This window comes from Lemur catta, chromosome 7, assembly GCF_020740605.2.
Source record: "Lemur catta isolate mLemCat1 chromosome 7, mLemCat1.pri, whole genome shotgun sequence".
NCBI classification, from domain to species: Eukaryota; Metazoa; Chordata; class Mammalia; order Primates; family Lemuridae; genus Lemur; species Lemur catta.
In genome coordinates, this window is record NC_059134.1 from 59,743,395 (window position 1) to 59,767,353 (window position 23,959).

The 23,959-nt window shown below is 44.2% G+C and overlaps 1 protein-coding gene across 1 annotated transcript in view; it reads left to right on the plus strand.

Moving 5' to 3' along the window:
- CLPB (caseinolytic mitochondrial matrix peptidase chaperone subunit B) overlaps nucleotides 1–23,959 on the plus strand; it is a 141,809-nt gene that overhangs the window by 66,021 nt on the left and 51,829 nt on the right. The window contains exon 5 of the mRNA XM_045555539.1: nucleotides 7,234–7,362. Coding sequence (XP_045411495.1) covers nucleotides 7,234–7,362 — 129 coding nt within the window. The remainder of the gene's footprint in view (nucleotides 1–7,233; nucleotides 7,363–23,959) is intronic.

Here is a 23,959-nt window from a genome sequence, read left to right on the forward strand (position 1 = left end):
GGGTTTGGCCAGCCTTGTGTCTTTCTTGTGTTCTTCACAAGAGCATTAGGGTGGGAATGACCCTCAGAGATCATCTAATCTATTGCTTCTCATGGTGTTCTCTGAGGAACAATGCAGTGGGCTTTTTAAATGTGCATTCCCAGGCCCTGCCTATTGAATATGAACGGCTGAAGTGGGGGCCTGGGAAACAACACTTTTTGACCAGTTACCCAAGTGATTCTGTCCCCAGTAAAGCTTGAGAATGACTAATGCCGAAAAACTCCTCTAAAAACAGGGAACTTGGAGACACAGAGGGATTGAGCCACACATACCAAGTTAGTGAAAGGGCCAGTTTCTTATCTCCTGGTCTGTTGTTTTTGCTGATCCCCATGTAGCTTAATTTGTTAACAGAAACTGTTATGTACTCATAGCTTTCAGGATAAAGTCCAAACCCCTCTCAGGATCAGTCCTCTGCCTACCTGAACACCTCTTCTCTGCCGACTGCTTCCCCTGTCTTAACTCTGCATTCCAGGTTCACTGAAATGCTCCCAATGTCTTGAATGGACAGAGAATGCAGTCTTAACCCCCTGGCCTTTGCAAATGCCACTTCCTCTCCTGGAATGCCCTTCTTCTTACTCCACCTGGAAAGCTCCCCCTTGTCCTCAGGATGGTTCTTCTGGGAGATTCTTTGCCAATCCATATTACATTGCCCATCTTTGCTTCCATCAGACATGTGGTCTGTCTCATAGCACTTACTATACTGTAAGTGCTCAGTAATGGTGGTTGATAGGTGGATGGATGAAGGCTCATGTGAGCTCCTGCCTAAGCTACATGAAAGCAGCATATTGAAATGCTATATGGAATACAGAAAATGTTATGAACTAGTTACTGTCATCCATGGGGAGCCTAGGATCTAAGTGGGGAGTCAGAACAAAAGGGAAAATTTAACACAAGAAAGTATTATAAGCAGAGTTGTACGATAATAAATAATTAACTGCTAAATGGCTACATATGGTCAACTTTACAGGCATTCAGGGTAGAGGAGGACTTGAATTGGGTTTTAAAGAACAGGTAGGATTTGGAGAGAGAGGAGAGTCTTCCAGGCTATGGAAGGGAACAAAGGGCCTTGCCAAGGCTGGGCTCATGTTGACCCAGCACAGAGAATCTCCCTCTTGCACCATCCCTTGGTTGAAGACAAGTGCAAGAGGCAGAACTAATAGCACCAGCGGAGGTTGGGGAGGCAGCCTGCTGGTCCTGGCAGTAGGATGGATGGCTTTAAAGTTACAGTGAGGCTTTAATGAGGTAGTGTATTAAAAACACTTACCATAAAAGGTCCCCATTTCTCTCTAATATTAATAGTGTGAATTCCCAAAAGAAAATTAATTGGAATACACTTTATGCTGAAGCTCTCCACACTTTTTCTGGTTTGAATGGTGGTAGAAAGGATGAAGTAGAATGAGAGGTGGTAGAATGAGATGAAGTAACTCATCCAAGTTGGGAAATCTGAGACCTCTCTGGTGGGTCTCATACAACTCCTGCACACATACACATTGTATTAATAGATTGAGCTCATGAGCAGTGGCAGGAGGGGTCATGTGCTCTGATTCTGACTATAGTGCTATGATGCCTCAGCAGGGTCTTAATTTGTGTAGAGGGTGAGAGGCCAGAGGCTTCTTGCTAGAGACTCTTGATAAGAAATTAGCTTAGTCCCTGAGCTTCAGGTCAGATCAGCTGACCCTGAGTCATGTGAGACCTGAACCTGTGGGCACTGGCAGAAGCTGTACAGAATGGAAGACGGAGCAGAGGCCTTGGAACCAGGGAGGCTTGGGGTCTAGTCCTAGTCTAGCACTGACTAGCAGTGCAAGCTGGGCAAGCCACCTAACCCCTTTAAGCCCCTGTTTCCTCATCTGTTCAATAGAGATAATAGTACTTGACCTCTCTGGCCTACATGGGTTGTCATGAGGGTGAGGGAATTAATGATCACCTTGAAGTGCCCTCTGAACTATAAAACACTATACACATGTAAGGGGTTATTCTTGTGTTTGTCTTATTAGTCATAGAGGACCCCTCTCATGAAGACATGCTCACATCTTTAAAGGCAAGGGCACTGCTAGACACTCCATAACATTAGATGACACTGGCTCCTGGAGTGGCCAGTAGAGGCTGAGCCTGAGGGAGAGGGACTCACAGCTAGGGTTACCTTTCCCCTGCACAAATGAGCAGTAAATAAAGCTTTTGTTATCTGGAGACCACTCAGCTTGCCTCTTTTTTCAAAATTTCCCCCAATAGACTTAGCAATATGAGGACAGCAGCAACGTCTGAGTCATCTCTGTGTCCCTGGTATCTAACCCATGGGAAAAAGCACCACTTATAAATGTTTATAGTAATGTTTTTAAAAACCTATTATTAGATTTGATTCTCATAATAGTTAAATGTTCAGTGTTCCTCAAATTACTGCTTATCATACATACCCATTTTACAGATAGAAGAATTTAGTAACTAGCAGAACTAAGATTCAGGATTCTGTGACACCTTTACCTTAAATAACTATTTCTCATCATGGGAGGTAGTGTTTTCTTGTTTTTGTTTTTGCAGTTTGAGCAGTTTGGGGAGTGGCCAGGGCTACATGAAGGGATCCAGGGACTACTTTCTACCTCCATTGACTCATTGGCACTGGCAAGACCAGGGAGTCCTGCAGAGTATATCTCTGGGCACATTCCTGCCCCAAGCTCCCAGACTGACCCTGGCCATGGCACCAAGGCATAGACTTTTCAATGCAAAAGGCAGAGGTAGAAACAGAAGGATGTCAGAGTGGTGCTTCATCACTCTTCCTGTGGTCAGAGGGGCGTAGGACCCCTTGAAGAGACAGGAACGGCTGGCTGGGAGGGCAAGCAGGAGCCTGAGCCTGTCTTACCCTGTGCTAGAGGCAAGCTGGCAGATGTCTTTGTTGGGAAGGGCACGGTTCACTGGCTGAGGACCAGCTGTAAACACGGGGCCTCAGAAGACCACCTTGGTGGCCAGCTGGTGAGATAGTCTTGGATGAATCACTTTAGCTTCCGTGGTTTTGCTTACTCTTCCTCCGTGGTGGGGGAGGGGTGGGGGTGGTAAGTGTGTGTGCATGTGAGTGTGTGCTACACCTCTCCCCCCACTTCCTTCCACCTTCAGCCACTTTTTTGTGGATAGAGGAGAGTATGAGATCTAATGAGCCAGGGGCTTCAGCAAGATCTGAGACAGGGCTCCTAATGCTGGGTGATATGGGGAAAGAGTTTAACACGAAGAGCACAAAATGGGCCCTGCTGAACTTGACTGGGTCCCAGCTCTATCACTAATTGTGTCATCCTTCTGAACTTCAATGTCCTTATCTATAAAATGGGAGATAAACTTTTACCTTACCTCACAAAGTTATTCTGAAATAAATAAGTAACTTTACAAATTGTGATGCAGTACTGGCTTCCAAAGAGAGTTCTGTAGAACACCAATACTGCAGGATTTTAACAATGGTTAAGGTTAGCAAGGGTTAGGCTGTCAAGCAAGAAACTGCTGAGTGACACCAAATGAAACAGATGGTTCTTAACTCAGAACTATATTCTCATGCTCACTGTGCCTTCCTGAGAGGAAAAGTATATGCAGGATTCCCAAATTGAAACCTTTTTTTGCAGAGAAAATACACTTTGGAAAGCACAAGACAAGACAGTAGGATAATAACATTTATTGAGAGGTGCTATATGCCAGGCCAGGCACTGTACCAACCCTCTTTGTTCACAGTGTCTCATTTAATCCTTACAGCATCCCGTGAAAGGGTCACAGTTATTATCTTCACTTACAGATAAAGGAACTTGGCACAGAGAGGTTGGGTAAACTGCCCAAGATTACACAGTCAGTAAATTCAGAACTGGGATTTAAACACAAGTGGTCTGGCTCCAGAACTCAACCTATTTAATAGTCACACTCAACTGCCTCCACTACTTGTTGACTGGTATTACCGTTATCATTATTACTAGTCCAAAAAAAAGATAATATCAGGGCCTGTTTACTTATAACACTGGTTGATTCAGCAAATATTTGTCAAGCATGTATTGATGGCACTGGAGAGACAACTGTGAGAAGGTATTCACGCTTCTGTCCTCATTGGCTTTTGGTCTAATGAGGAAACATAGCCAAGTAAGCAGGTGATTGCAATAGAATGTAATAAATACTGTAACTGGGAGATGCGTAAGGTGCTAAGGAAGCTCTCAGGAGCAATGACTACCTCAAACTTAGGAGGAATCACTGGAGGAAGCGACTTCTAATCAGAATGTATTGGAGTTAACCAACTGAAGGTGTGGGGAAAGGAAGCTGTTCCAAGCAGTGGAATAGTATTTACAAAAGCTCAGAGAAGAAAGAACATTAAGAAGGTGTTGGTGAGAGATAAGACCTCAGAGATCAGCAGTGGGCCTCCTCGTGGACATTCCTTATTAGCTGGGCTATGATGCTGATGCTCTGCTGACATTTGAACCAAAATAGCCCCAGCTATGTTCCTTGAGTTCATCTGCTTTTTATGGCAAACACCCTGTGTATCGCTCTATCATTGCACTTGTGAAACTGTATTATAATTTGTCTGCTCAGTGGTCTGATTCTTGCATTAGACTTAGATTCTGAAAGTCGGGAACTGTGTCTTATTTATTATTATATCACCAGAAGCTACCACCATGCTATTGGTGCTCATTAAATGTTGTTTGTTGAATGAATGATGGGTTTTCTTTGTAAAATGGATTACACCCTTCTTGCTTTCTTGAGCCAACTATCACTTTTCCTCAGGTTCATCATTATATCCAGCAGTTAATGTCCTATGTGGCAGTTCAGTGATGCCCTTAGGGGCTTCTGAGGTGCTGTACTCTGAATTCCTTTTTCAGCTTTTCATTGTCCTGTTCTTTTCCCTCCCTGCCTGGCCAGTGCTTGATTGTAATCAATCTGCTTGATTCTAAAGCATCCTCCCCGGCCTTCTTATTTCCTTCTTCTAATCTGCAGTGGGCTAGAAACAAGATCACCTAGCATGATTTGATAAGACTGTGCTAAGAGTTAGTAATCTCTGATTGAGGTCGTAAAGGGCTGTCTTACGGGGAAAGTATAGATGATGCCGTTGTCGCACATGGGACTCGTATGTTAGCTGCTCAGAGGACTTCTTCCTGTTCTTCCTGCTCCAGGAAAGGTTAGATAACCCTCCAGGGGTGGGAGTGAGGGAGAGTGGGAGATCATCAGTCTGGAGAGCCCCTGTCTGGAGTAGAAGAGCTGACTGACCGTTGATTCTATAGACCACAAGAGAGTACAGTCTATTCTCCAGTGACCCACGCTAGCTTATCCAGGTGCTAGCTCCAAACCTCGGGCTATTTTCTATTTAGGGCAAGTTCCCCAGAGACTGTGCTTACACCTTCACCCGAGAAGGAATAGAAAAGCGAGTAAGAGCCAAAGCTGGGACCAAAACATCTGGACTCTACTCCTTTCTCTGGGCTCCAGTTTTCTCATTTGCAAAATGAGGGTGACAGCGTGATATGATGGAAAGAAAGAGTGGGGGCTCAGATTAGATCTGGATTCTAATCCTCACTCAACAACTTATTAGCGGTGTGACCTCTGAGCTTTAGTTTCTTCATCTATAAAATGGGGATAATATTAATAATACTTACTATGAAAGGTACTTATGAGAATTAAATAAGATCAATTATGGGAATTGACCATACTAGGCACAAAGTAGGTGGTGAGTAAATGAAATCTATTAGTATTAGGAAGAGGCATGACAGTCTTATGTTTTTTGGAATTTTAAGTAGGATGTTCAGTATTGCAGAGGGGGAAATGCATAGACTCTATTCCAAGACCACTTGAAAAAGAATGGTTTAGAAATTGTCTGGTGTTTTTGACTGCCTGGGCAAAGTCACCTCTTGACTGAATACAGCCCTTTATCCAGGGAGAGGTTAGAGGAGCCTACCCTTGGCAGACCCTATGCCACAGACTAAGGGAGAAAAGTGGTACAGGTCAGCAGGACCCAAATTCCATCCCCTACAAACTCAGCTCAGGAGGGTACGTAAGACAGTTACCCAGATAACTTCCACATGAGACAAAAGAAACTCCATCCCTGAGCAGGATAGATATTGCTCTGTGGGGTCTCATTTCCCAAGGGAGGGCCCCAGAGGTGGGGTAACCTTCCAATTTATTATCCAAACTGGGACTGTCCAGGACAACAGGCATAAACCAGGACCATCCTGGGTGAATGGGGATATGTGGGGTCACCCAGCCCAGAGAGTCTTGTAAAAGTGATGAACTGGTTTTAGGTTATTTTATATCAAATCAGTACGAGAATCACGAACATTAGCACTAGAGTGAGCTTGGTTGTGTGGGCGGGGAGATTGGTTTTTTGACCACGTGAAATGCTTTTTCTTCTTATCTTTTAAAAAATATTTGTAGGTATTTATTAGGGGTAAAAAAGCAGATTACAAAATTGCATTTATAGTATATTCCAATTTTGTAGGGAATATATATGTATATATATATTTGAAATCTAGGACATATACCAGAATATTAAATGTAGTTTTCTCAAGTTGCTGAGATATTGGTCCCTTTTCTTCTTTGCACTTTTCTATGATTTCAAAATTTTAATTGCTTTTATAAATTAAAAAAATTTAATACCTTCTGAACCTCTTTCATAAAAAAAGAAAAAATTTTTAATTTAAATTACTTACTGGATTGTAAACATCTTCAGAACAGAGAGGTGTGTTAATCTTCTACTAAGAACAGCCACTGTCTCCTGCCCCACTCTTGCCCTGTCCTACCCAGCCTGCTTTCTTCCTCTGGATAACTTCTCTTCATCCTTGAAGACTCCTGTCTCCTGGGATCCTCTCTTCATGCCCAAATAGAACTAAGCTCTCCTGGCTTTCTATATCATCCTGTTATACCTCTAACATAGTATTTACCTCAAACAATACTATAAATATCTGTTTATTATCTGCTTCCGTTGTCAGATTAGGTCAGGGACCATATCTGATCTATTTTCTGTCCCTAAGATGAATGCTAACACATAGTAGACGTCAGTAAACATTTGTGGAACTAACTGGCCTCTGTTTTTCCTCTTACCCAGCACAGGTGGCCAGGCACGTAGTAGGTAACATTTTATGTTTAGTAAGTAGGTACATGAGTAAGTAAATTAAAATGACAAGAGAAAGCGGGTGAGATTGGTGGCTTATGCATTTGCTGCTAACAGAAGGGTTTGTGTCACTGTCCCTTCAGTCCTGGTCACCCGAGAGGATGACTTCAACAACCGGCTGAACAACCGTGCCAGCTTCAAGGGCTGCACAGCCCTGCACTACGCTGTCCTTGCTGATGACTACCGCACCGTCAAGGAGCTGCTTGATGGAGGTGAGAGCGTGGGTAGATGAAGGGTGGAATGGGGTTGGCAGGGGAAGAGAGTACTTGGCAGCCTCTCTACTCTGAAAGTGCCACGCTTTCCCAGAGCCCTCTTACCCTCCCAGAGCCTAGAAGTGCCTTGAGAGTGGCTGCACTTCTGAGAGTGGCAATGTGCACGTGTGATTTGCCCTCCTGTGGCTGCTGTGTGTTCTTTGCCTATGTGTGTGTAATGCACCATGCCATCTGGCCTGTCTGTATATGCTATGGCAGTTTTCCCGATTGTTGCTCTTCCCAAAAGTGTTCTCCCTTCTCCCCTGTGTCCTCCAAAGCAGGGTTAATAGAACAAGGGAGAGGCTCTTCAAATTCCTACTAACTCAAGTCGCAAAGATGTCCTCCTTGGTCCCATCTCCACCCCAGTCTCAATTAGGCCACTTGCATTACTCTGGGTCATGGCACCCTATTCTCTTCCATCACTGCACTTGTCACAATCTGAAATTGTTTTTATTTGTTCACTGGCCTTCTCCCTAACTTGACTGTGAGCTCCCTGAAGGCAAGAACCATGGCTGAGTTGTGCCCCCAGCACCTGTCATATTACTTGGCACCTAGTAAGCACTCGATAAATATGTGCTGAATGATGAATACCCTCCTTTTGGAGAGCATCAGTTTAATCCGAGTTACAATATATGTCATCCCCAGACTCAAACTGGACTGGTCATGTCCAGGTCTGGTACAGAGATACCTGCCAGATGCCTCCCAAGCAATCACTTTCTCTCCCACTTCGCCTTATCCCACTGCAGCCTCTCCTTAGGGTAGAGAGGGAAGTATCTTGCAAGATATGTGGGCCACAGGCCCCTGAGTGAGTACATGGTGCATAACTGCCTGTTCATGCCCTCTCTGCCACTTCTTGAGTGCCAGGGACCCTCTCTTGGGGCTGGATCCCAGGGTCCTCCTTGTTAGGGGTCATTCTTCACAGAACCTGAGAAGTGGAAGGGTCCTCAGAGGTCCTCTGGTGTACTCTGATTGCCTGTCTCCCTGCCAGCAGAAACCTCACCAACAGCTGGCTGTCTGACATTTCCTGGATTGTGTCAGAGCCAGAAGGAACCCTACTTCTTCCCCAGGGAGTTCATTCCATTTTACTTCAGCTCTGACTGGTTAAACATCTTTTTAATGAGCTGTGGTCTTCTTCTCTGTAACTTTTGCCAACTGTCATTTGCTACCCAATCACTTTTTCAAAAACTAGTCTTCAAAGAAAACTCTTTCAGGCTAGGCGCAGTGGTTCATGCCTCGAATCCCAGCACTTTGGGAGGCTGAGGCAGGAGGATAGATTAAGGCCAGGAGTTCAAGACCAGCCTGGACAATATAGTGAGACTCCATCTCTAAAAAAAAAAAAAGAAAGAAAGAAAGAAAAAAAGCTCTTGCATTTCCAGAGCCTTTTCCTCCCCAGGCCCAACATCTTCAGATCATCTTGTAGCCCTTGTGATATGATTGGTCTGGACCCCAATCCTGCCACCTTCTGTCAGCCATAGCCACACTGGCTTAAAACTCAGGCCTGGCCCATACCCCCAGCCTACAAGGGACCTGCCCTAGAGCAGCCAGAACATGCTTTGGTCTGGGGCATGTATACCATGAAGGGCAGGACTACTCTGTGGATGCAGCAACAGTCCCTAGGATAACTGATGCTTTTGGAGTAACAACCTGCTGCTCTCAGAAGCAGAGACTTAGAAAATGTCCCCCAGCAGAATGTTTCTTATTTTGTCCTTTGGAAAACTCTCCAGTGAGACATTTGTAGCTAAGCATTGGAGCATTCACCATGGAGCTTCTTTCTTCTGTGCCTTAAAATCAATCAATAGTCCCAGCCATTGTCCAGTAGTTTACATTCCATGCTTCCCCCCATCCCCCAGACAGAGAATTCACTCTATGAGGAGCCCCTCTCCCAAGCCTTCTAGATCGAACACCTTTGAAATGAAGAGGCGAGGGCCTTTTATGAAGTTCCCTCCACCCTCACCCCCCAGGCCAAGGCTGGCCCTTTGAGCAGTTCCAGGGGCATGGTTCCTGCCTGTTAACTTGGAACAGATGCCCTTAGCCCCCACCTTTACATTTCTCCCACCTGCCTTTTTAGCCAGCATCTATTTATGCCCCCTGCCCTAGCCTCTCAGCCTCAAGGGCCAAAACCATTAACCCATTTATTTCTCCCTCCCAGACCTGAACAAGTGGCCGTCACTCAAGGCCTGCAGGCCTGCCAACTTCTGACCTCCCTCCCCCCTTGACCTCCCTTGGTCTGCCTGTGTGTGTGACCAGCCAACCGAGAGGCAGGATCATGCTCTCTCATCCTAGGGGCTGTTGCCAGTAACATTTCCAAAGACTTTTGACCTCAGCTGACCTTCTCCATAGGGTTTCAGGGAAGGCAGGAGCGCCTGCCTTCCTGCCCATCCAGCTTTCTTAGCCTACAGTTGCCACCAGCTTTGCTGCAGCAACATAGAGGGAGGGGCTCTCTGAGTTCCAAGGCAGGCCTAGACACAGAGGCCATCCTGTGCTCCCAAGGTCCACACAGGACTCTTTTCCTTAAAATTGCTTAGTCCGCAGAGATTTAGGGTCCCCTGATCCTAGAAGATTAGAGCTGGAGGGGGCAGCTACTCTTGCTTTCTGACCAGAAGTCCCCATTGAGCTGAGAGGAGGTTCAGACAGCAGTAGCAGGCTGATAATGTGAGCAGCTCTCTGGACCATTAGGAGGCAGCATGGAGTAACAGAAAGGGCATGTGAGGCTTCAGAGTCAGGCCAACTTGGGTTTGAGTCCCAGCTTCCCCACCTACTAGTTGTTTTGCCTTGGGCATGTTACCTTAAATCTCTAAGCCTCAGTTTTCTTATATGTAACATAACACCTACTTCACAGGGATGGCGTGAAGATTAGCAGTAATGTCTATAAAAGCTCCTGGCAGGTACACAGTAGGTGTTCTGTGATAAGTAATCATTATGACATGTATCAAGAAATCAAATTCTCAGCTGGGCAAGGTGGCTTACACCTGTAATCCTAGCACCTTGGGAGGTCGAGGTGGGAAGGTTACTTGAGGCTAAGAGTTCAAGACTAGCCTAAGCAATATAGTGAGACCCCCGTCTCTGCAAAAAATAGAAAAATTAGCCAGGTGTGGTGGTGCACTCAGGAGGCTGAGACAGGAAGACAACTTAAGCCTAGGAGTTTGAGGTTGCAATGAGCTCTGATGACACCACTGCACTCCAGCTTGGAGTGAGACCCTGTAAGAAAGAAAGAAAGAGTGGAGAGAGAGAAAGAAGAAGGAAGAAAAAGGAAGGAAGGGAGAAAAAGGAAGGGAGGGAGGGAGGGAAGGAAAGAAGGAAAGGAAGAGAGGAAGGAAAGGGAGGGAGGGAAGGAAAGAAGGAAAGGAAGAAAGGAAGGAAAGGGAGGGAGGGAAGAGAAGGAAAGAAAGAAAGAAATCAGACACTCAACCTGGTAGCTATAATCCCATTCCTTGCCCAATGTGGAACCTATTCTCCTACCTAAAGGCCTCTTAATTCTGTCTCTGCCTATAACATTCCTGCCCTGCCTAAAATACCATCATGTTCCCCCTCTTCTTATCTGAATCCTCAGACTATTTAGGGTCTCCCTCTCCCAGGAAGCCTTTCTTGGTTGTCTGGTCTACTCTGCTACTTGCTCCTCTGAACTTTTACAGTGTTGGACTAGTGCTTAGCACAGACTGCTTAAGGTTACTTCTTCATCCTCAGGAGGCCTCATAACATGGTGAAAAGAACACAAGCTTTGGAGTCAGACAGACCTGGGTTTAAATCTCAGCCCTGTTCTGTGGCTCTGGGCAAGCCACTTGCCATCTCTGAGACCATGGACCTCAGGGCATCCTAAGACAGATCAGGTAAACTGTCTCTGACCCTGAGAGACTCTCAGACTGTCAGAGGAAACAGATGTAGAAACAGGTCATGATGGTGAGGTAGGTTCTCTGGCAGGGGGCTGGACAAAGGCCTCTGGGGACGTAGAGGAGGAAATGGCCTCCTTCTGCATGGTGAGTGGGGAGGTAGAGTCATTTACAAGGAGCTTCCCAGAAGAGGGGCCACTTAAGCCTTATCAGAAAGGGTACTGGGGGTTTCCAGAGTTCTTCTGAAGGGTTTTGAATTAACTAGTGCCAATCTTCTACTCCTAACTTCCACAGAAAAGTAACTACACAGGCCCTTGTGTTTTTCATCTTTGGAGACTGCTTTTGCCTGTATTGATGGCTTATGAGCAGAAAGGCTCTGCTTCAGCACTTGACTGCAAGTACAAGAAATGGTAGGAGGGAGGAAGAGAGGGAGGAAAGGAGGAAGGGAGGGAGGGAGGGAGAGGCAGGATGACTGGAAAGAGGAGTAATCGGAAAAGGTGGCTGGAGCCTCTTGCCTCAGGTCCCTGGAGCTGACTCATCCCAGTATTTGTTAGGGCTGTTTAGGTGCTTTAGGTCCTCTCAAGGGTGTGATTGCCCTGGCAGATCCATCTTCCTAAAACATAGCTGTCATCATGGCAACCTTGCTCCACCAGGATTCCTCTAGAGAATTGATTGAACCCTAATGCTCTAAGGAGTTAACAAGCGGTTAACTTCTGTCCCAGCCATCTAAAATTGTACACCTCTGGGAGAATTGAGAAAATCATTGGTTAAATAATTTTTTTGTACGTGGTTTAAAGGAGAAAACCCAGTTGAGAGGCTGCAAGGGAAGAGCATGAATGTTGAAGTTAGGATCTTAGTACCAGCCCTGACACATAGCACTGTGTGATCCTGGGCAAGTTACTGACCACCCTTTTCCTCATCTGGAAATGAGGGTGGTGCCAAGGTTTTCTAGGGATTAGGACATCATAGATTCTATAGAGTAGATCATTTGTATATAGTATCTGTTGTTATTATTATAACTTCAAAAACACTCAGTATTTGCCTGTTAAAAAACAAACCCATACTAACATATTTAGCTGGTTTTAGTGTTGCTCTAGGCTGGCCTCCCCTGCCCTTTTCCCTCCACCCCTGCTGCTTCCCTAATACTCCAGCTACACTGTGTTCCCACCTTGGTACCTTTCCTCTGGCAGCTTTTTCTGCCTCTCAGTTCGCATTGAGGCTTCTCAGGCTAGTGGAACTCTTTCTTCCAGTCATGCCACCTTCCTTCTAAAGTCTCCCCTGTTCCCTGGGATTTGGGTCCAGTCCTACTGACTAAACCTGTGTAGAGTGAAGGCCAGAACTATTGTCTTTTTTGTCTCCGTCTCCTTTGCCCCTGCACATGGTTTAGTATATTTTTGGATGCACTGATAAGTCTCCAAAATCACTAGAAGTTTTCTGTTGATATCTTTGCTTCCTGGCCCCCTCACTGTTAATTTCCTATGTGTCTGGCTTTTTAGAGTTTCACATATGCACCTCCTCTTTCTAGCTATCTTCCTGTAGTCACAGTGCCACTTCCTCCTTGGCCATCAGTGCTCATCACCTCAGAAACACCTGGGCTTTATGAAGCTAATACCGGTTTCCCTGAGGCCTCCCTCAGCCTCCTTCCTACCGACTTTAATCCTCCTTGCCCCTCTCGCCAGGTCCACTACTCAGCTGTCAGTGTTAACCAGCCATCATCAAATGAGTCCTTAAATTCTCCACCATCCCCAGCTGTGGCAAAAAGCCTTCCCACTGCTGACGTCCTGCCTTTAGCAGCCTGTTATGTTAGCTTGTTGTCAGGACTTCTTGCTCCACTTCGCTGTCCATCTGGCTGCACTGCCAGATGTTGAGGGAATCACCTTTGCTTCCAGCTATCGTCTGTTGAAGCTTCACACTCTGATTCCTGCAAACACTGCAGAGAAAGGGAATGAACACTGGGCTAAGGGTCAGAAGTTCTGGCTCTGCCACCAACAAATTCTTTCTCCTTTAGGCAGATCCTTTCTCCTCAGTAAAATAGAGAAGTTAGTGTAGCAGATCCCTTCCAGCTCCTGCGTCTTGTGTAACCCCTGGGCAAGTCTTCTCCTTCATTAATCAAACACTGTGCATCTCTCCTGTCACAAGTCCTGCCCTGGGCACCAGGGAAATAAGAATGATCCAGACATGGCCTTTGCCCTTAAGGAACTCATAGTTCATTGAGGAAACCAGACATTTTAACAAAGAATTGCTATCTGGTGTATCAATGGAGATCTATAGAACATGCTGTGGGCTCACAAAGAAAAAACCTTTTAAATCTTGGATAGGGGCCAGGCGCGGTGGCTCATGCCTGTAATCCTAGCACTCTGGGAGGCCGAGGCAGGTGGATCGCTCGAGGTCAGGAGTTCAAGACCAGCCTGAGCAAGAGTGAGACTGCATCTCTACCAAAAATAGAAAGAAATTATTTGGACAGCTAAAAATCTATATAGAAAAAATTAGCTGGGCATGGTGGTGCATGCCTGTAGTCCCAGCTACTCAGGAGGCTGAGGCAGTAGGATCGCTTAAGCCCAGGAGTTTGAGGTTGCTGTGAGCTAGGCTGATGCTACAGCACTCACTCTAGCCCGGGCAACAAAGCAAGACTCTGTCTCAAAAAAAAAAAAAAAAAAAAATCTTGGATAGGGCAGGGAAAGCGTGGTGTTGGTAGGAGATGGTGTTCACACCAAGTCTTGAAGGATGGAAGGATGAATGCACGTGGACCAGGTGGATGAGGGAGAAAGACAGAGGGAGCAGCATATTCAAAGGCATGCAGTATGAAGCAGCATACTTCATTCAGTACACTGCAGGTAGTTCAGAAGAGCTGGAGGGTAAGGCTGGAAGCGTCAGAGGCAGAAATGGAAAGCAGGAGCTGATAATGAAGGTCTGTGTAACATAAGCTATGCAAAGGAAGTTGCACTTTATCCTCCAATGGGAAATCATTAAGATTTAGAGAAGGAATAGGATGGGCTTTATGTTTAATGTGAAAGATGGCTTAGACATTTTCAAAATGTTTATCAGTAGCTGAAAGAATAAACTGTAGAATGTTCACACAATGGAATAATGTACAGCAAAGGGAATGAATGAACTCTTGCTCTATACTATAACACAAACTTAACATTCAGGTCACAAGCCAGACACAGAAGAGTACTTACTGTATGCTTGCATTTAAAGCTCAAAGTAGATAAAACTATTTGATAGGGTAAAAGTCAGGGTAATGCTTAACTTCACAGGGTGGATAGTGACTGGGAGAGGGCACTAGGGGCATCTGGGATGCTGTAATATTTTTTTATCTAGGTGCTGATTGTAGGGGTGTGTCCACCTTGTGAACATTCATTGAGTTGAATCCTTATGTACTTGTACTTTTCTGTATGTTATACTTGAAACAGAAAGGGTTTAAAAAATTAGGGGAAAATACTAGAAGACACATCCTTGGAGAAAAAGAAAATATATCATTTGAAGGCTATTGTAACTGTCTAGGCGAGTCCTAAACTAAGGTAATTTCAGTGGGAAAGGAGAGAAGGGGACTGATCCCAGAAAGATTTAGGAGTAGAATCAGTAAGATGGGATGGTGAGAGAGGAGGAGTCAGGACGAGGTGCCTGGAGTGGAAGGAATACTGGAGCAGGGTCATCGCCAGTTCTGTTTTGAGCATCTCTGTTCATCCTTCCATCTTTTCTCCCATCCTTCCTTCCTGCCTTCTTTTAGATTCCATGGTACAGTGTTGTAACTACTTCCTTGCTTCTTTTTCCCTTCTTTGTACTCACCTGACAAATGCTAACCTGAGTTAAACCCAGCTTTGTTTTTACTTCCTGTCTGTATCTAAGAGCTGAATATTGCTGGAGAAAAATCACACAACCATGCTAACTGAACTTATTTCACATTGAGTCTCAAACACTCACCCCTGCCAACCACCCCACTGCACTTCATGAGCAAAATCACTTTCTTATTCTGGACCAAGACAACTTTTTTGTACTTTCTTTCCTCTCCTCAAATCTCCAGCTCCCTCCTTCCTCAACTCCCAAGCTGATGATCTTATCTCACACTTCACAGAGAAAGTAGATTGCAGTCAGAAGGGAACTACCTCATCTTCCCACCTTCACTTCCACTAGCCTGCCTGCGTCTGTGCCCCTGTATGCTGCCTGCCTTCCTCTGACAGTGGAGGATGTCCCCATGACCAGCCCCTGCACTAGGCTCTGGCTCCTGTTTCCTCTCACTTACTCAAGGACTTTGTGCCTCCTCTTATCCCTGTCCCTCCCGCATTATCTGTTTCCCCCTCCCCACTGGCTCATTCCCATCAGCATGAAAACATGCCTTAATATCATCCATCCTGAAAAATAAACCAAAAACTTCCCTTGGCTGGGCACAGTGGCTCATGCCTGTAATCCTAGCACTCTGGGAGGCCGAGGTGGGCAGATTGTTTGAGCTCAGGAGTTTGAAACCAGGCTTAGCAAGAGCGAGACCTGGTCTCTACTAAAAATAGAAAGAAATTATATGGACAGCTAAAAAAAATATATAGAAAAATTAGCTGGGCATGGTGGCACATGCCTGTAGTCCCAGCTACTCGAGAGGCTGAGGCAGGAGGATTGCTTGAGCCCAGGAGTTTGAGGTTGCTGTGAGCTAGGCTGATGCCACGGCACTCTAGCCCGGGCAACAGAGCAAAACTCTGTCTCACAAAAAAAAAAAAAAAAAAAAAAAACTTCCCTTGACCCCATATCCATCTCCTGCTGCCACCTCATGTTTTGGCATCTCTCATGGCAAAAATCCTCAATCATTAATATCCACTTACTCTACTTCCTCAGCTCCTGCTCTTTCCTGAATCTAACATGGCCCGAATGATACCATCATCTACTTAGTTTTCCAGACCCCAAATCTCAGAGTCGTGCTTGAATTCTCCATTTCTCTTACACTCCATATCTAAACTACTCTTGAGTCCATCCCTTTTTTGCCATTTCCATTGCTGTAACTCTAGTTCATTTTAGGCCACGTCATCTTTCCTGGACTGTCACTACAACTTCCTAACCTCACAATTTCCACTCTTGTCCCCCTAAATCCATCCTCCAAATAACAACAGGACAATCTTTTTAAAACATAAATCCTTTCATTCTCCTACTTAAAACCTTCCATTGGCTTTCCACTGAAACCAAAATGAAATCCAAACTCCTTACCAGAGCCTACAAGGCCCTACATAACCTAGACCCCTGCAACCTCATCCCTATCTACTCACCACCCCTTACTCACTGTTCTCCAGTGACACTGGCCTTCCACTATCCCTCAGACACACGGAAACCTTTCCCATCTCAGGACCTGTGCACCTACCTCACCTTCTTGAGATGGCTGCCTGATCATTCAGGTCTCGACTCACATGTCCCCTCCTCAGAGAGGCCTTCCCTGACCACCCTAGTAAAAGTACCACCCCCTGCCACTTTCTGTCGTATTACCCTATTTTGTCTTCTTCATGGCACTTATTGTTGGTCTCTAGAATGATGATGTATACTTGCTTGTATGTTTATGATCTGTCTCTCCTCCACTAGAAAGTACAGTGTGGTGGTCACAGAGACCTTATCTCTTTATCTTACTGCTGTATGCGCAGTTCCTAGAAAAAAAATTTACAACCAGCTTATGGTAAGTGATTAATAAATAGCTGTTGACCAACCAAGGGACACTCTTGTAGAGATGTATAGCTGGCAGTTGGATAAATGTGTCTGACGCTCAGGAGAGAGAAAGGACTTTAAGTTGGATGTGAAGATTGGAGCGTTGTCCATCTCTTGGGGGTGGCTTAAGCTGGCTGAGTCTGTGAGTTGTCCTTGGAAAGTTGTAGAGCTAAAGAGGCCCAAGGACACAACAGAGAGAACTTACATTTCAGATGGGAGCATGAGAAGAGGAGTCAGTGCAAGAGATTCCAGGAAACAAAGAGGGGAGAGGAAAAGCTGAGGAGAGTGGGAAATGGGTTGCTTTAAGGCAGTGCTTCTCAAACTGTCTATGAAAGACTTATCTCTTTTTGTTGTTATTTGAATTTACAGTCTTTCATGGACCAGTATTTTCATAAAATACAATAAAAATGAATGATTAGAAAAATATTTTTAAAAGGTATATAAAATACAGGCCCAAATTTGTCATTAGATTCAACAGACATAAAATTACTCTGACCAGTTGCTATAAAAGTTTCCAGACACTTGACTCCCAATTACTGTACTTATCAAAGACTGGTAGCAAAGTTCACCAGCTGGCACCAGTGCATGGACTATACTTTAAGCCTCACTGCTCTACTACTAGTACTGCTGGGCAGAGAGGGGAGACAAATGAGCAAAATACAGCCTCTGCCCTCAAGTAGCTTAAAGTCCATTGGGGTAGACAGTCTGGGACACATAATGGTTATACTGTGTGACAGAGGTCAAAGCACTGCCATTAGGGTTTAGACGTTGGGTACTGTGATCTGCCCCAGCTCTGCCACCATCTCACCCCTGTAGATCATGACCCTTCTCTGGCATCACTTTCTTCATCTGTAAAATAAAGAGATCATGTCAGGTGATTGAACACTAAAAGTTTCTTATTGTTTGCATGCAAATGCTAAAAATCCTTCATACTTTCAATTGTCTGAGGAAGGGATGGGGAGAGATTACTAATGGGCACAAGGTTTCCTTTGGAGATGACAAAAATATTATAAAATCAGATTATGGTGATGGTTGCATAACTCTAAGTATACTAAAAAACCATTATATTATATATGGGTAAACTTTATGGTATGTAAATTATATCTCAGTAAAGCCGTTAAAGAAGGAAAAACTCAGCCAGGCGTGGTGGCTCACGGCTGTAATCCTAGCACTCTGGGAGGCTGAGGCGGGTGGATCATTTGAGCTCAGGAGTTCGAGACCAGCCTGAGCAAGAGCGAGACTCCGTCTCTACTAAAAAAATAGAAAGAAATTATCTGGACAACTAAAAATATATAGAAAAAATTAGCCAGGCATGGTGGCGCATGCCTGTAGTCCCAGCTGCTCAGGAGGCTGAGGCAGGAGGATCGCTTGAGCCCAGTTGCTGTGAGCTAGGCTGATGCCACGGCACTCTAGCCTGGGCAACAGAGCAAGACTCTGTCTCCAAAAGAAAAAAAATATTAAAAAAAAAAAAGAAGAAGAAAAAACTCCCGTGCCATTCAAAGGCAGAAAATATTGACATGAATGGGTGACTGGTTGCCTGAGAGCAGGCTGGAAAGCCAGGAGGCCCAGGTCAGCCCACAGCTAGTGTGATGCGTAAGATGAGCCCCTCTGTCGTATCTGACAGTTTCTTTCAAAACCTTACCTGTAAACCTCTCTCTTGCCCTTACTGGTCTTTTTATTGATTTCCTGTTATTATTTTAACAAATATGTATACAAATGCTCAATCATAGGTAGAAAAAAGTAAAAATAAATAAACAAATACGTATTGCACTCTCCATCCTTGCAAAGCTTAAAGAGACATTAGACAAATAATTACAAAGTTATTAGCTAATTACTAGCTAAATTACTAGGTAATAAGTATTATTATAGAAGAGTACAGGGTACTATAAGAGCATAACAGGGACCTAATCTAGTCTGAAGAGGGACGAAGAAAGTCTTTCCTGAGCAAATGGCATTTACATTGAGACCCAAAATGTGGTTGATGTTATCCTGTCATTTAGCTTGAGAAAATCCTGTGGAGAGGGATGGCCATTAGTCATCCAAAGGGATCCAGCAGTCGGGGGCATTTTGGGGAATGGAGGAGTCCCATGGTATTATAATTGTAGTCCATGTGTTAAATCAGCCCTAGCAGGGACCTTCAGTGACCTGAGTCCTACCATCAGCCCTTTACCCAATGCAGAATGAGGAAATGTCCTTACTTATCCCGGAGAAAGGTATTTCTGTATCTTGGCTCCTGTGGACACAAAGGAGCACTGCATGGCTGAGCTGGAGATGAGAGCCTGGTCACCAGAGTCCATGCTCTCCAGAGCCACCTGCCATCCAGGCACCCGCATTTCATCAAGGCTTTAATCGGCTCCAAGCAGTCCTCAGATGAGCCTGGCTGGTATCCGGCATGACCTCATCACTGCCAACAGTGGCAGCTGGAGGCCAAGGCTCCCCTGGGTGAGGGAAAGGTCAACATCGGCCGGGCCAGGTCTGTTCTGTGTCCTGTGCTGTCCTCCACCTACACTGTGCCTGACTAGGACTCAGATTTTCCAGGGCAGAGCCAACTGCCCTTTGCCAGCCCACTCATGCCTCCTCCAGTGCATGTGCTCTTGGGCAGAATGCACAGAGAAAGGGCAACACTGCACCTGTAAGAAAGGGGAATGTTGCCAGGTACAGTGGCTGATGCCTATAACCCCAGCGACTCAGAAGGCAGAGACAGAAGGATTGCTTGAGCCCAAGAGTTCCACTGGACTCCAGCCTGGGCAACAGAGCAAGACCCTGTTTCTTAAAAAAATAAAAAAAAGAAAAAGAGAGGAATGTCAGTCTGAAGGTCAGGGCCTGCAAAATAGCAACAAGCGCCCCATCCCAGGGTGAGACTGGGGATGGGCAGAACCAAGTTTCCCTTCTTCCCAAAAGGAGTTTGTTTCTAGCATTCATGTGCCGTCTTCCTCTATACAGAAGCCTGGCAGTGTTCTGGGAAGAGCACAGCAGGGATGCTCTCTGTAAGTTTGTACTCCTTCCTGAACTGCATTTTGGAAATGAGTTTTTTTAAATGTTCCAGAAGAAGGGAGGTTGGCACTTGAGAAATCCTTCAGGGACCCCCTTTGAAGTAATAGAAGCCTATGGGGTAGGAAAGCGCTGGAAGTGCTGACTGGGGGTCAGGGGACCTGGCACATGGTTTTGGCACTAACTCTGCCTTGCTGTGGAACCTCTAACAAATCTTTACCCCTTACTGAGCTTCAGTTTCCCCATCTATAAAGATAGTTGGACTGCAATCTCAAAACTCCTTTCCATTTTAATACTTTACGATTCCAAATGAATACTGGCCTTCTAGTTTATCTAATTGCATATCTAAGTACTTATATTCATTCAGCAACTATAAATTATTTTCCTGCAGTTAACCACCATCATCCCTATTCTAGATCCCTCTGATATATGCTCTTAAAGCATTCTGTATCATTTCTTTATCACCCTTACCACAACAGGTAGTTCTGTAGTTACTTGGTTACTGTATCTCTCCTTCACTTAGCAATGAGTTCCCAGAAGGTAAGGTCTGGATCTGAGGTGCTTATGTTCCTTGTGTCATCATAGCACATGATAGGTGCTCAGTAAGTATTTGTTGAATAAATTAATTTGTAAATGGATACTAGGCATTACAGGAAATAACAGAGAAAAAGATAACAGGCTCTTCCTTTAGCCTGCGCCCCACAGAGTGACAGTCTGGTAAGAATGCCTACATGCAAAGCACACTGAGAACAGTGCAGGACAGCAGATGACAGGAATCTAAAACAAACATAATAAGCAAGGGCCAGAATAAACAACTGTAATGGGTAATGGTGAGGGGAGAGACCCGTGTTGGTATTGCAGAGGGCTTCATGGAGGAGGTAGAACAGGAGCCAGATCTAGAAAGACAGGTAGACTTCAAACAGGCAGATGGAAGGAGGGAAGCTTTCAGGTGAGGCAGCAACAACAAATAAGCCTTGCATGTTTTTTAGAGACCGGGAGGAAAATGGTGAGGTGCTGGATCATGGAATAGGGAGACTTGGGTGTGGAGGTCCTTGGAGACAAGACAGAGAGCTCTTGTACTTAATTTTGTAGTCAATAGCTCCTGGAGTGATTGTCTGTTTGTGTTTGTTTAGTGACCATAGTGATTTTTACTTCACAAAACATACAAAATAACAATTTCAACTAGTACCAGAGGCTATATAGTGAATAGGAAGTCACCCTTCTATGTCCCTGGTCCTCTTCCTGGGAGGCAACCACTGTGATTTTCTTAGGTATCATCGCTGTTTCTGCTGTAACAAGTTATCACAAATTTAGTGGCTTAAAACAACAGGAATTTAAGGAGGTAAGAAGTCCAAAATGGGTCTCACTGGACTAAAATCAAGGTGTTGGCCGAGCTACCTTACTTTTTTGGAGACCCTAGGAGAGAATCTGTTTCCTTGCCTTTCCCAGCTCCTAGAGGCTGCTGCTTTCCATGTCTCCATGCAGCCCCATCCATCTCTTCAAACCCAGCAGTGACTGGTCGAGTCTTTCACACATTTCATCACTCTGACACTAACTCTTCTGCCTTCCTCATTTACTTATAAGAACCTTTGTGGTTATACTGGGCCTACCTGGATAATCCAGGGTAATCTCCCCATCTCAAAGTCAGCTAGTTAGCAATATTAATTCTATCGGACACCTTGATTCCCCATCCTAGTCCCCTGACATATATACAGGTTCCAGGGATCAGAACATGGACATCTTTGGGTGGGGGGTGGGGCATTATTCTGTGTACCATACTCTAAGAGATATTTTATACATGCTTTATTTTTAATCCTGTTTTTAAATAGTTAATAGTTGTACATAGTACAAAATTGAAGAGTTTTCAGTAAAAAGTCTTACTCTCACCCCAACTCCAATCAAAGTCTTATCCAGTTTCTCTACTATATTATTTTTTTCTCTCTGAATGAATTAGTAGTTTCTGAGGAGACACTTTTAAGACCGTGCAAATATCCTGCTCTTCATCAAAATCTCCCCTTAGAGTTAGCATCCATTGATGGTTCTTGCTTGAACTAATCTTTATATGATGGTTGCAAGATGAATATTTTCCGTGTTCTCTAACTCCAGCACTCACTCCACATTGACCAGTCGACATTTGACATTCTGCAGTAAGCAAGAACCCCTTCCCCCGTTTATCTGTCCTCAAAATATGCTCGTCAGTACTTACTGTTTTATTGTTTTATGATTTATTACTATCCTTAGTTATGTTAGTTATGTTGGTGCTGAAATTGCCCCAGATTTGGCCAATGTGGCATACCCCCACCATTTTTTTTAGCATTTGCTTATTTTCCTACATAATAAGATGGTTTGGGCTCATCTTGTATCCACCTTGCTCTACTGCCCTGGAATCTGCCATTTCTTGAGGAGCCCTGGGATTTTTAGTGGGCAATTGTATTAGAGACTGAAATCTGAGTTCTGAGTATACTCATTCCCCCTTCTGTTGACAGAACCAAGAAATATATATAGATATATACACATATACATACACATCCATCAAAATATATGCATACAGGCCAGGTGTGGTGACTCATGCCTGTAATCCCAGCACTTTGAGTGGCCAAAGTGGGAGGATCAGTTGAGGTCAGGAGTTCAAGACCAGCCTGGACAACATAGTGAAACCTCATCTCTACAAAAAATGTTTTTAAAAATTAGCTGGGCATGGTGGTGTGTGCCTATAGTGCTAGCTACTTGGGAAGCTGAGGCAGGAGGATCACTTGAGCCCAGAAGTTGGAGGCTGCAATGAACTGTGATAACGCCATGCACTCCAGCCTTGACAACAGAGCAAGACCCCATCTCTAAAAAAAGAAAAAAATATATATATGTATATACGTATATATACACACACACATGCATATATATACATATATATTCTTATGCACATACATATTATAGAAATCCTGGGGACACCGATACTTCCCATTCCAGTTGATTTCAACAGAGTTCTTTCTTGTCTTCACACATTTCATATTTGCATGTCCTTCTTCCATAGTGAGAAAGCTGGCTACAAACAGCATGGATACATTTACTCAATCCTATAATAAACCTGAAAAAGCTTCAACTGCTTCATCCATAATGTAGAAAACCTCCTAAAAAGAGTTCGGGTCAGAATTTGTTTGCAGTTCTCACTCCTACTCTATCCAAGGCTAAGAGTATATAGTCAAATACTGGGTTCATAAGTTATTTGTGTTCTTTTTTTTTTCCCCGCTTCAGTGTGTTTATGTTTTCATTTGAAATACAGTTGGGTTAATTTTTCAGTTTGCTTTCAGCTGTAGAGTTTTTCTCCCCTGCCTATCCTGGTTAATTTAATATTGCTAAATATTAAATTAATATTGTTATTTTAATATATAGAGTAGAACATTAACTTGTTTCTAAAAGTCAAAACTACCAAAAGGTATACTCACAGAAGTAAAACTCCTACCTGTGTCCCTTCCAACCTTTTTCTGAGCCCCCTCTGTGAGCCCTGACCCCTTGTAAATAATTGGTTTTATTGTTTTCTGGTTTATCCTTCCTGAGTTTCTTTGTATAAGCAAATATTTGTATTGTATATTTTCTTATTTTGCCTTTCTTCCTACACAAAAGGTAGCATACTACTTATGTTCTCTTCAGTTTACTTTTTTTACTTAATAATATTTCCTGAAAATCACTTCATATAAGTTCATAGAGATCATCTTCATTCTTTTTCACAGCTGCATAATACTCCATTATAACATGTGCTATATATCCTATGCTTGTACATTGAGGTTTCCAATACTTTGCAATTACAAATAATGCCACAATGAATAACCTCATGCATGTATATTTTGGTGTTTTTGGAGGTTCGCCTTTACAGTGAAGTCTTAGAAGTGGTATTTCTGGGTCCAAGGGTAATGCATGTGTCCTTTGCTTAGATACTGCCAAGTTTCTCATCCTACAAGTTGTACCATCTTACATTTCCATTAGCATCATAGGAAAGGGCCTGTTTCATCACAGCCTCTCCAATAGAATGTATTGTCATGCTTTTGGATTTTTGCCAATCTGAAGTAAGA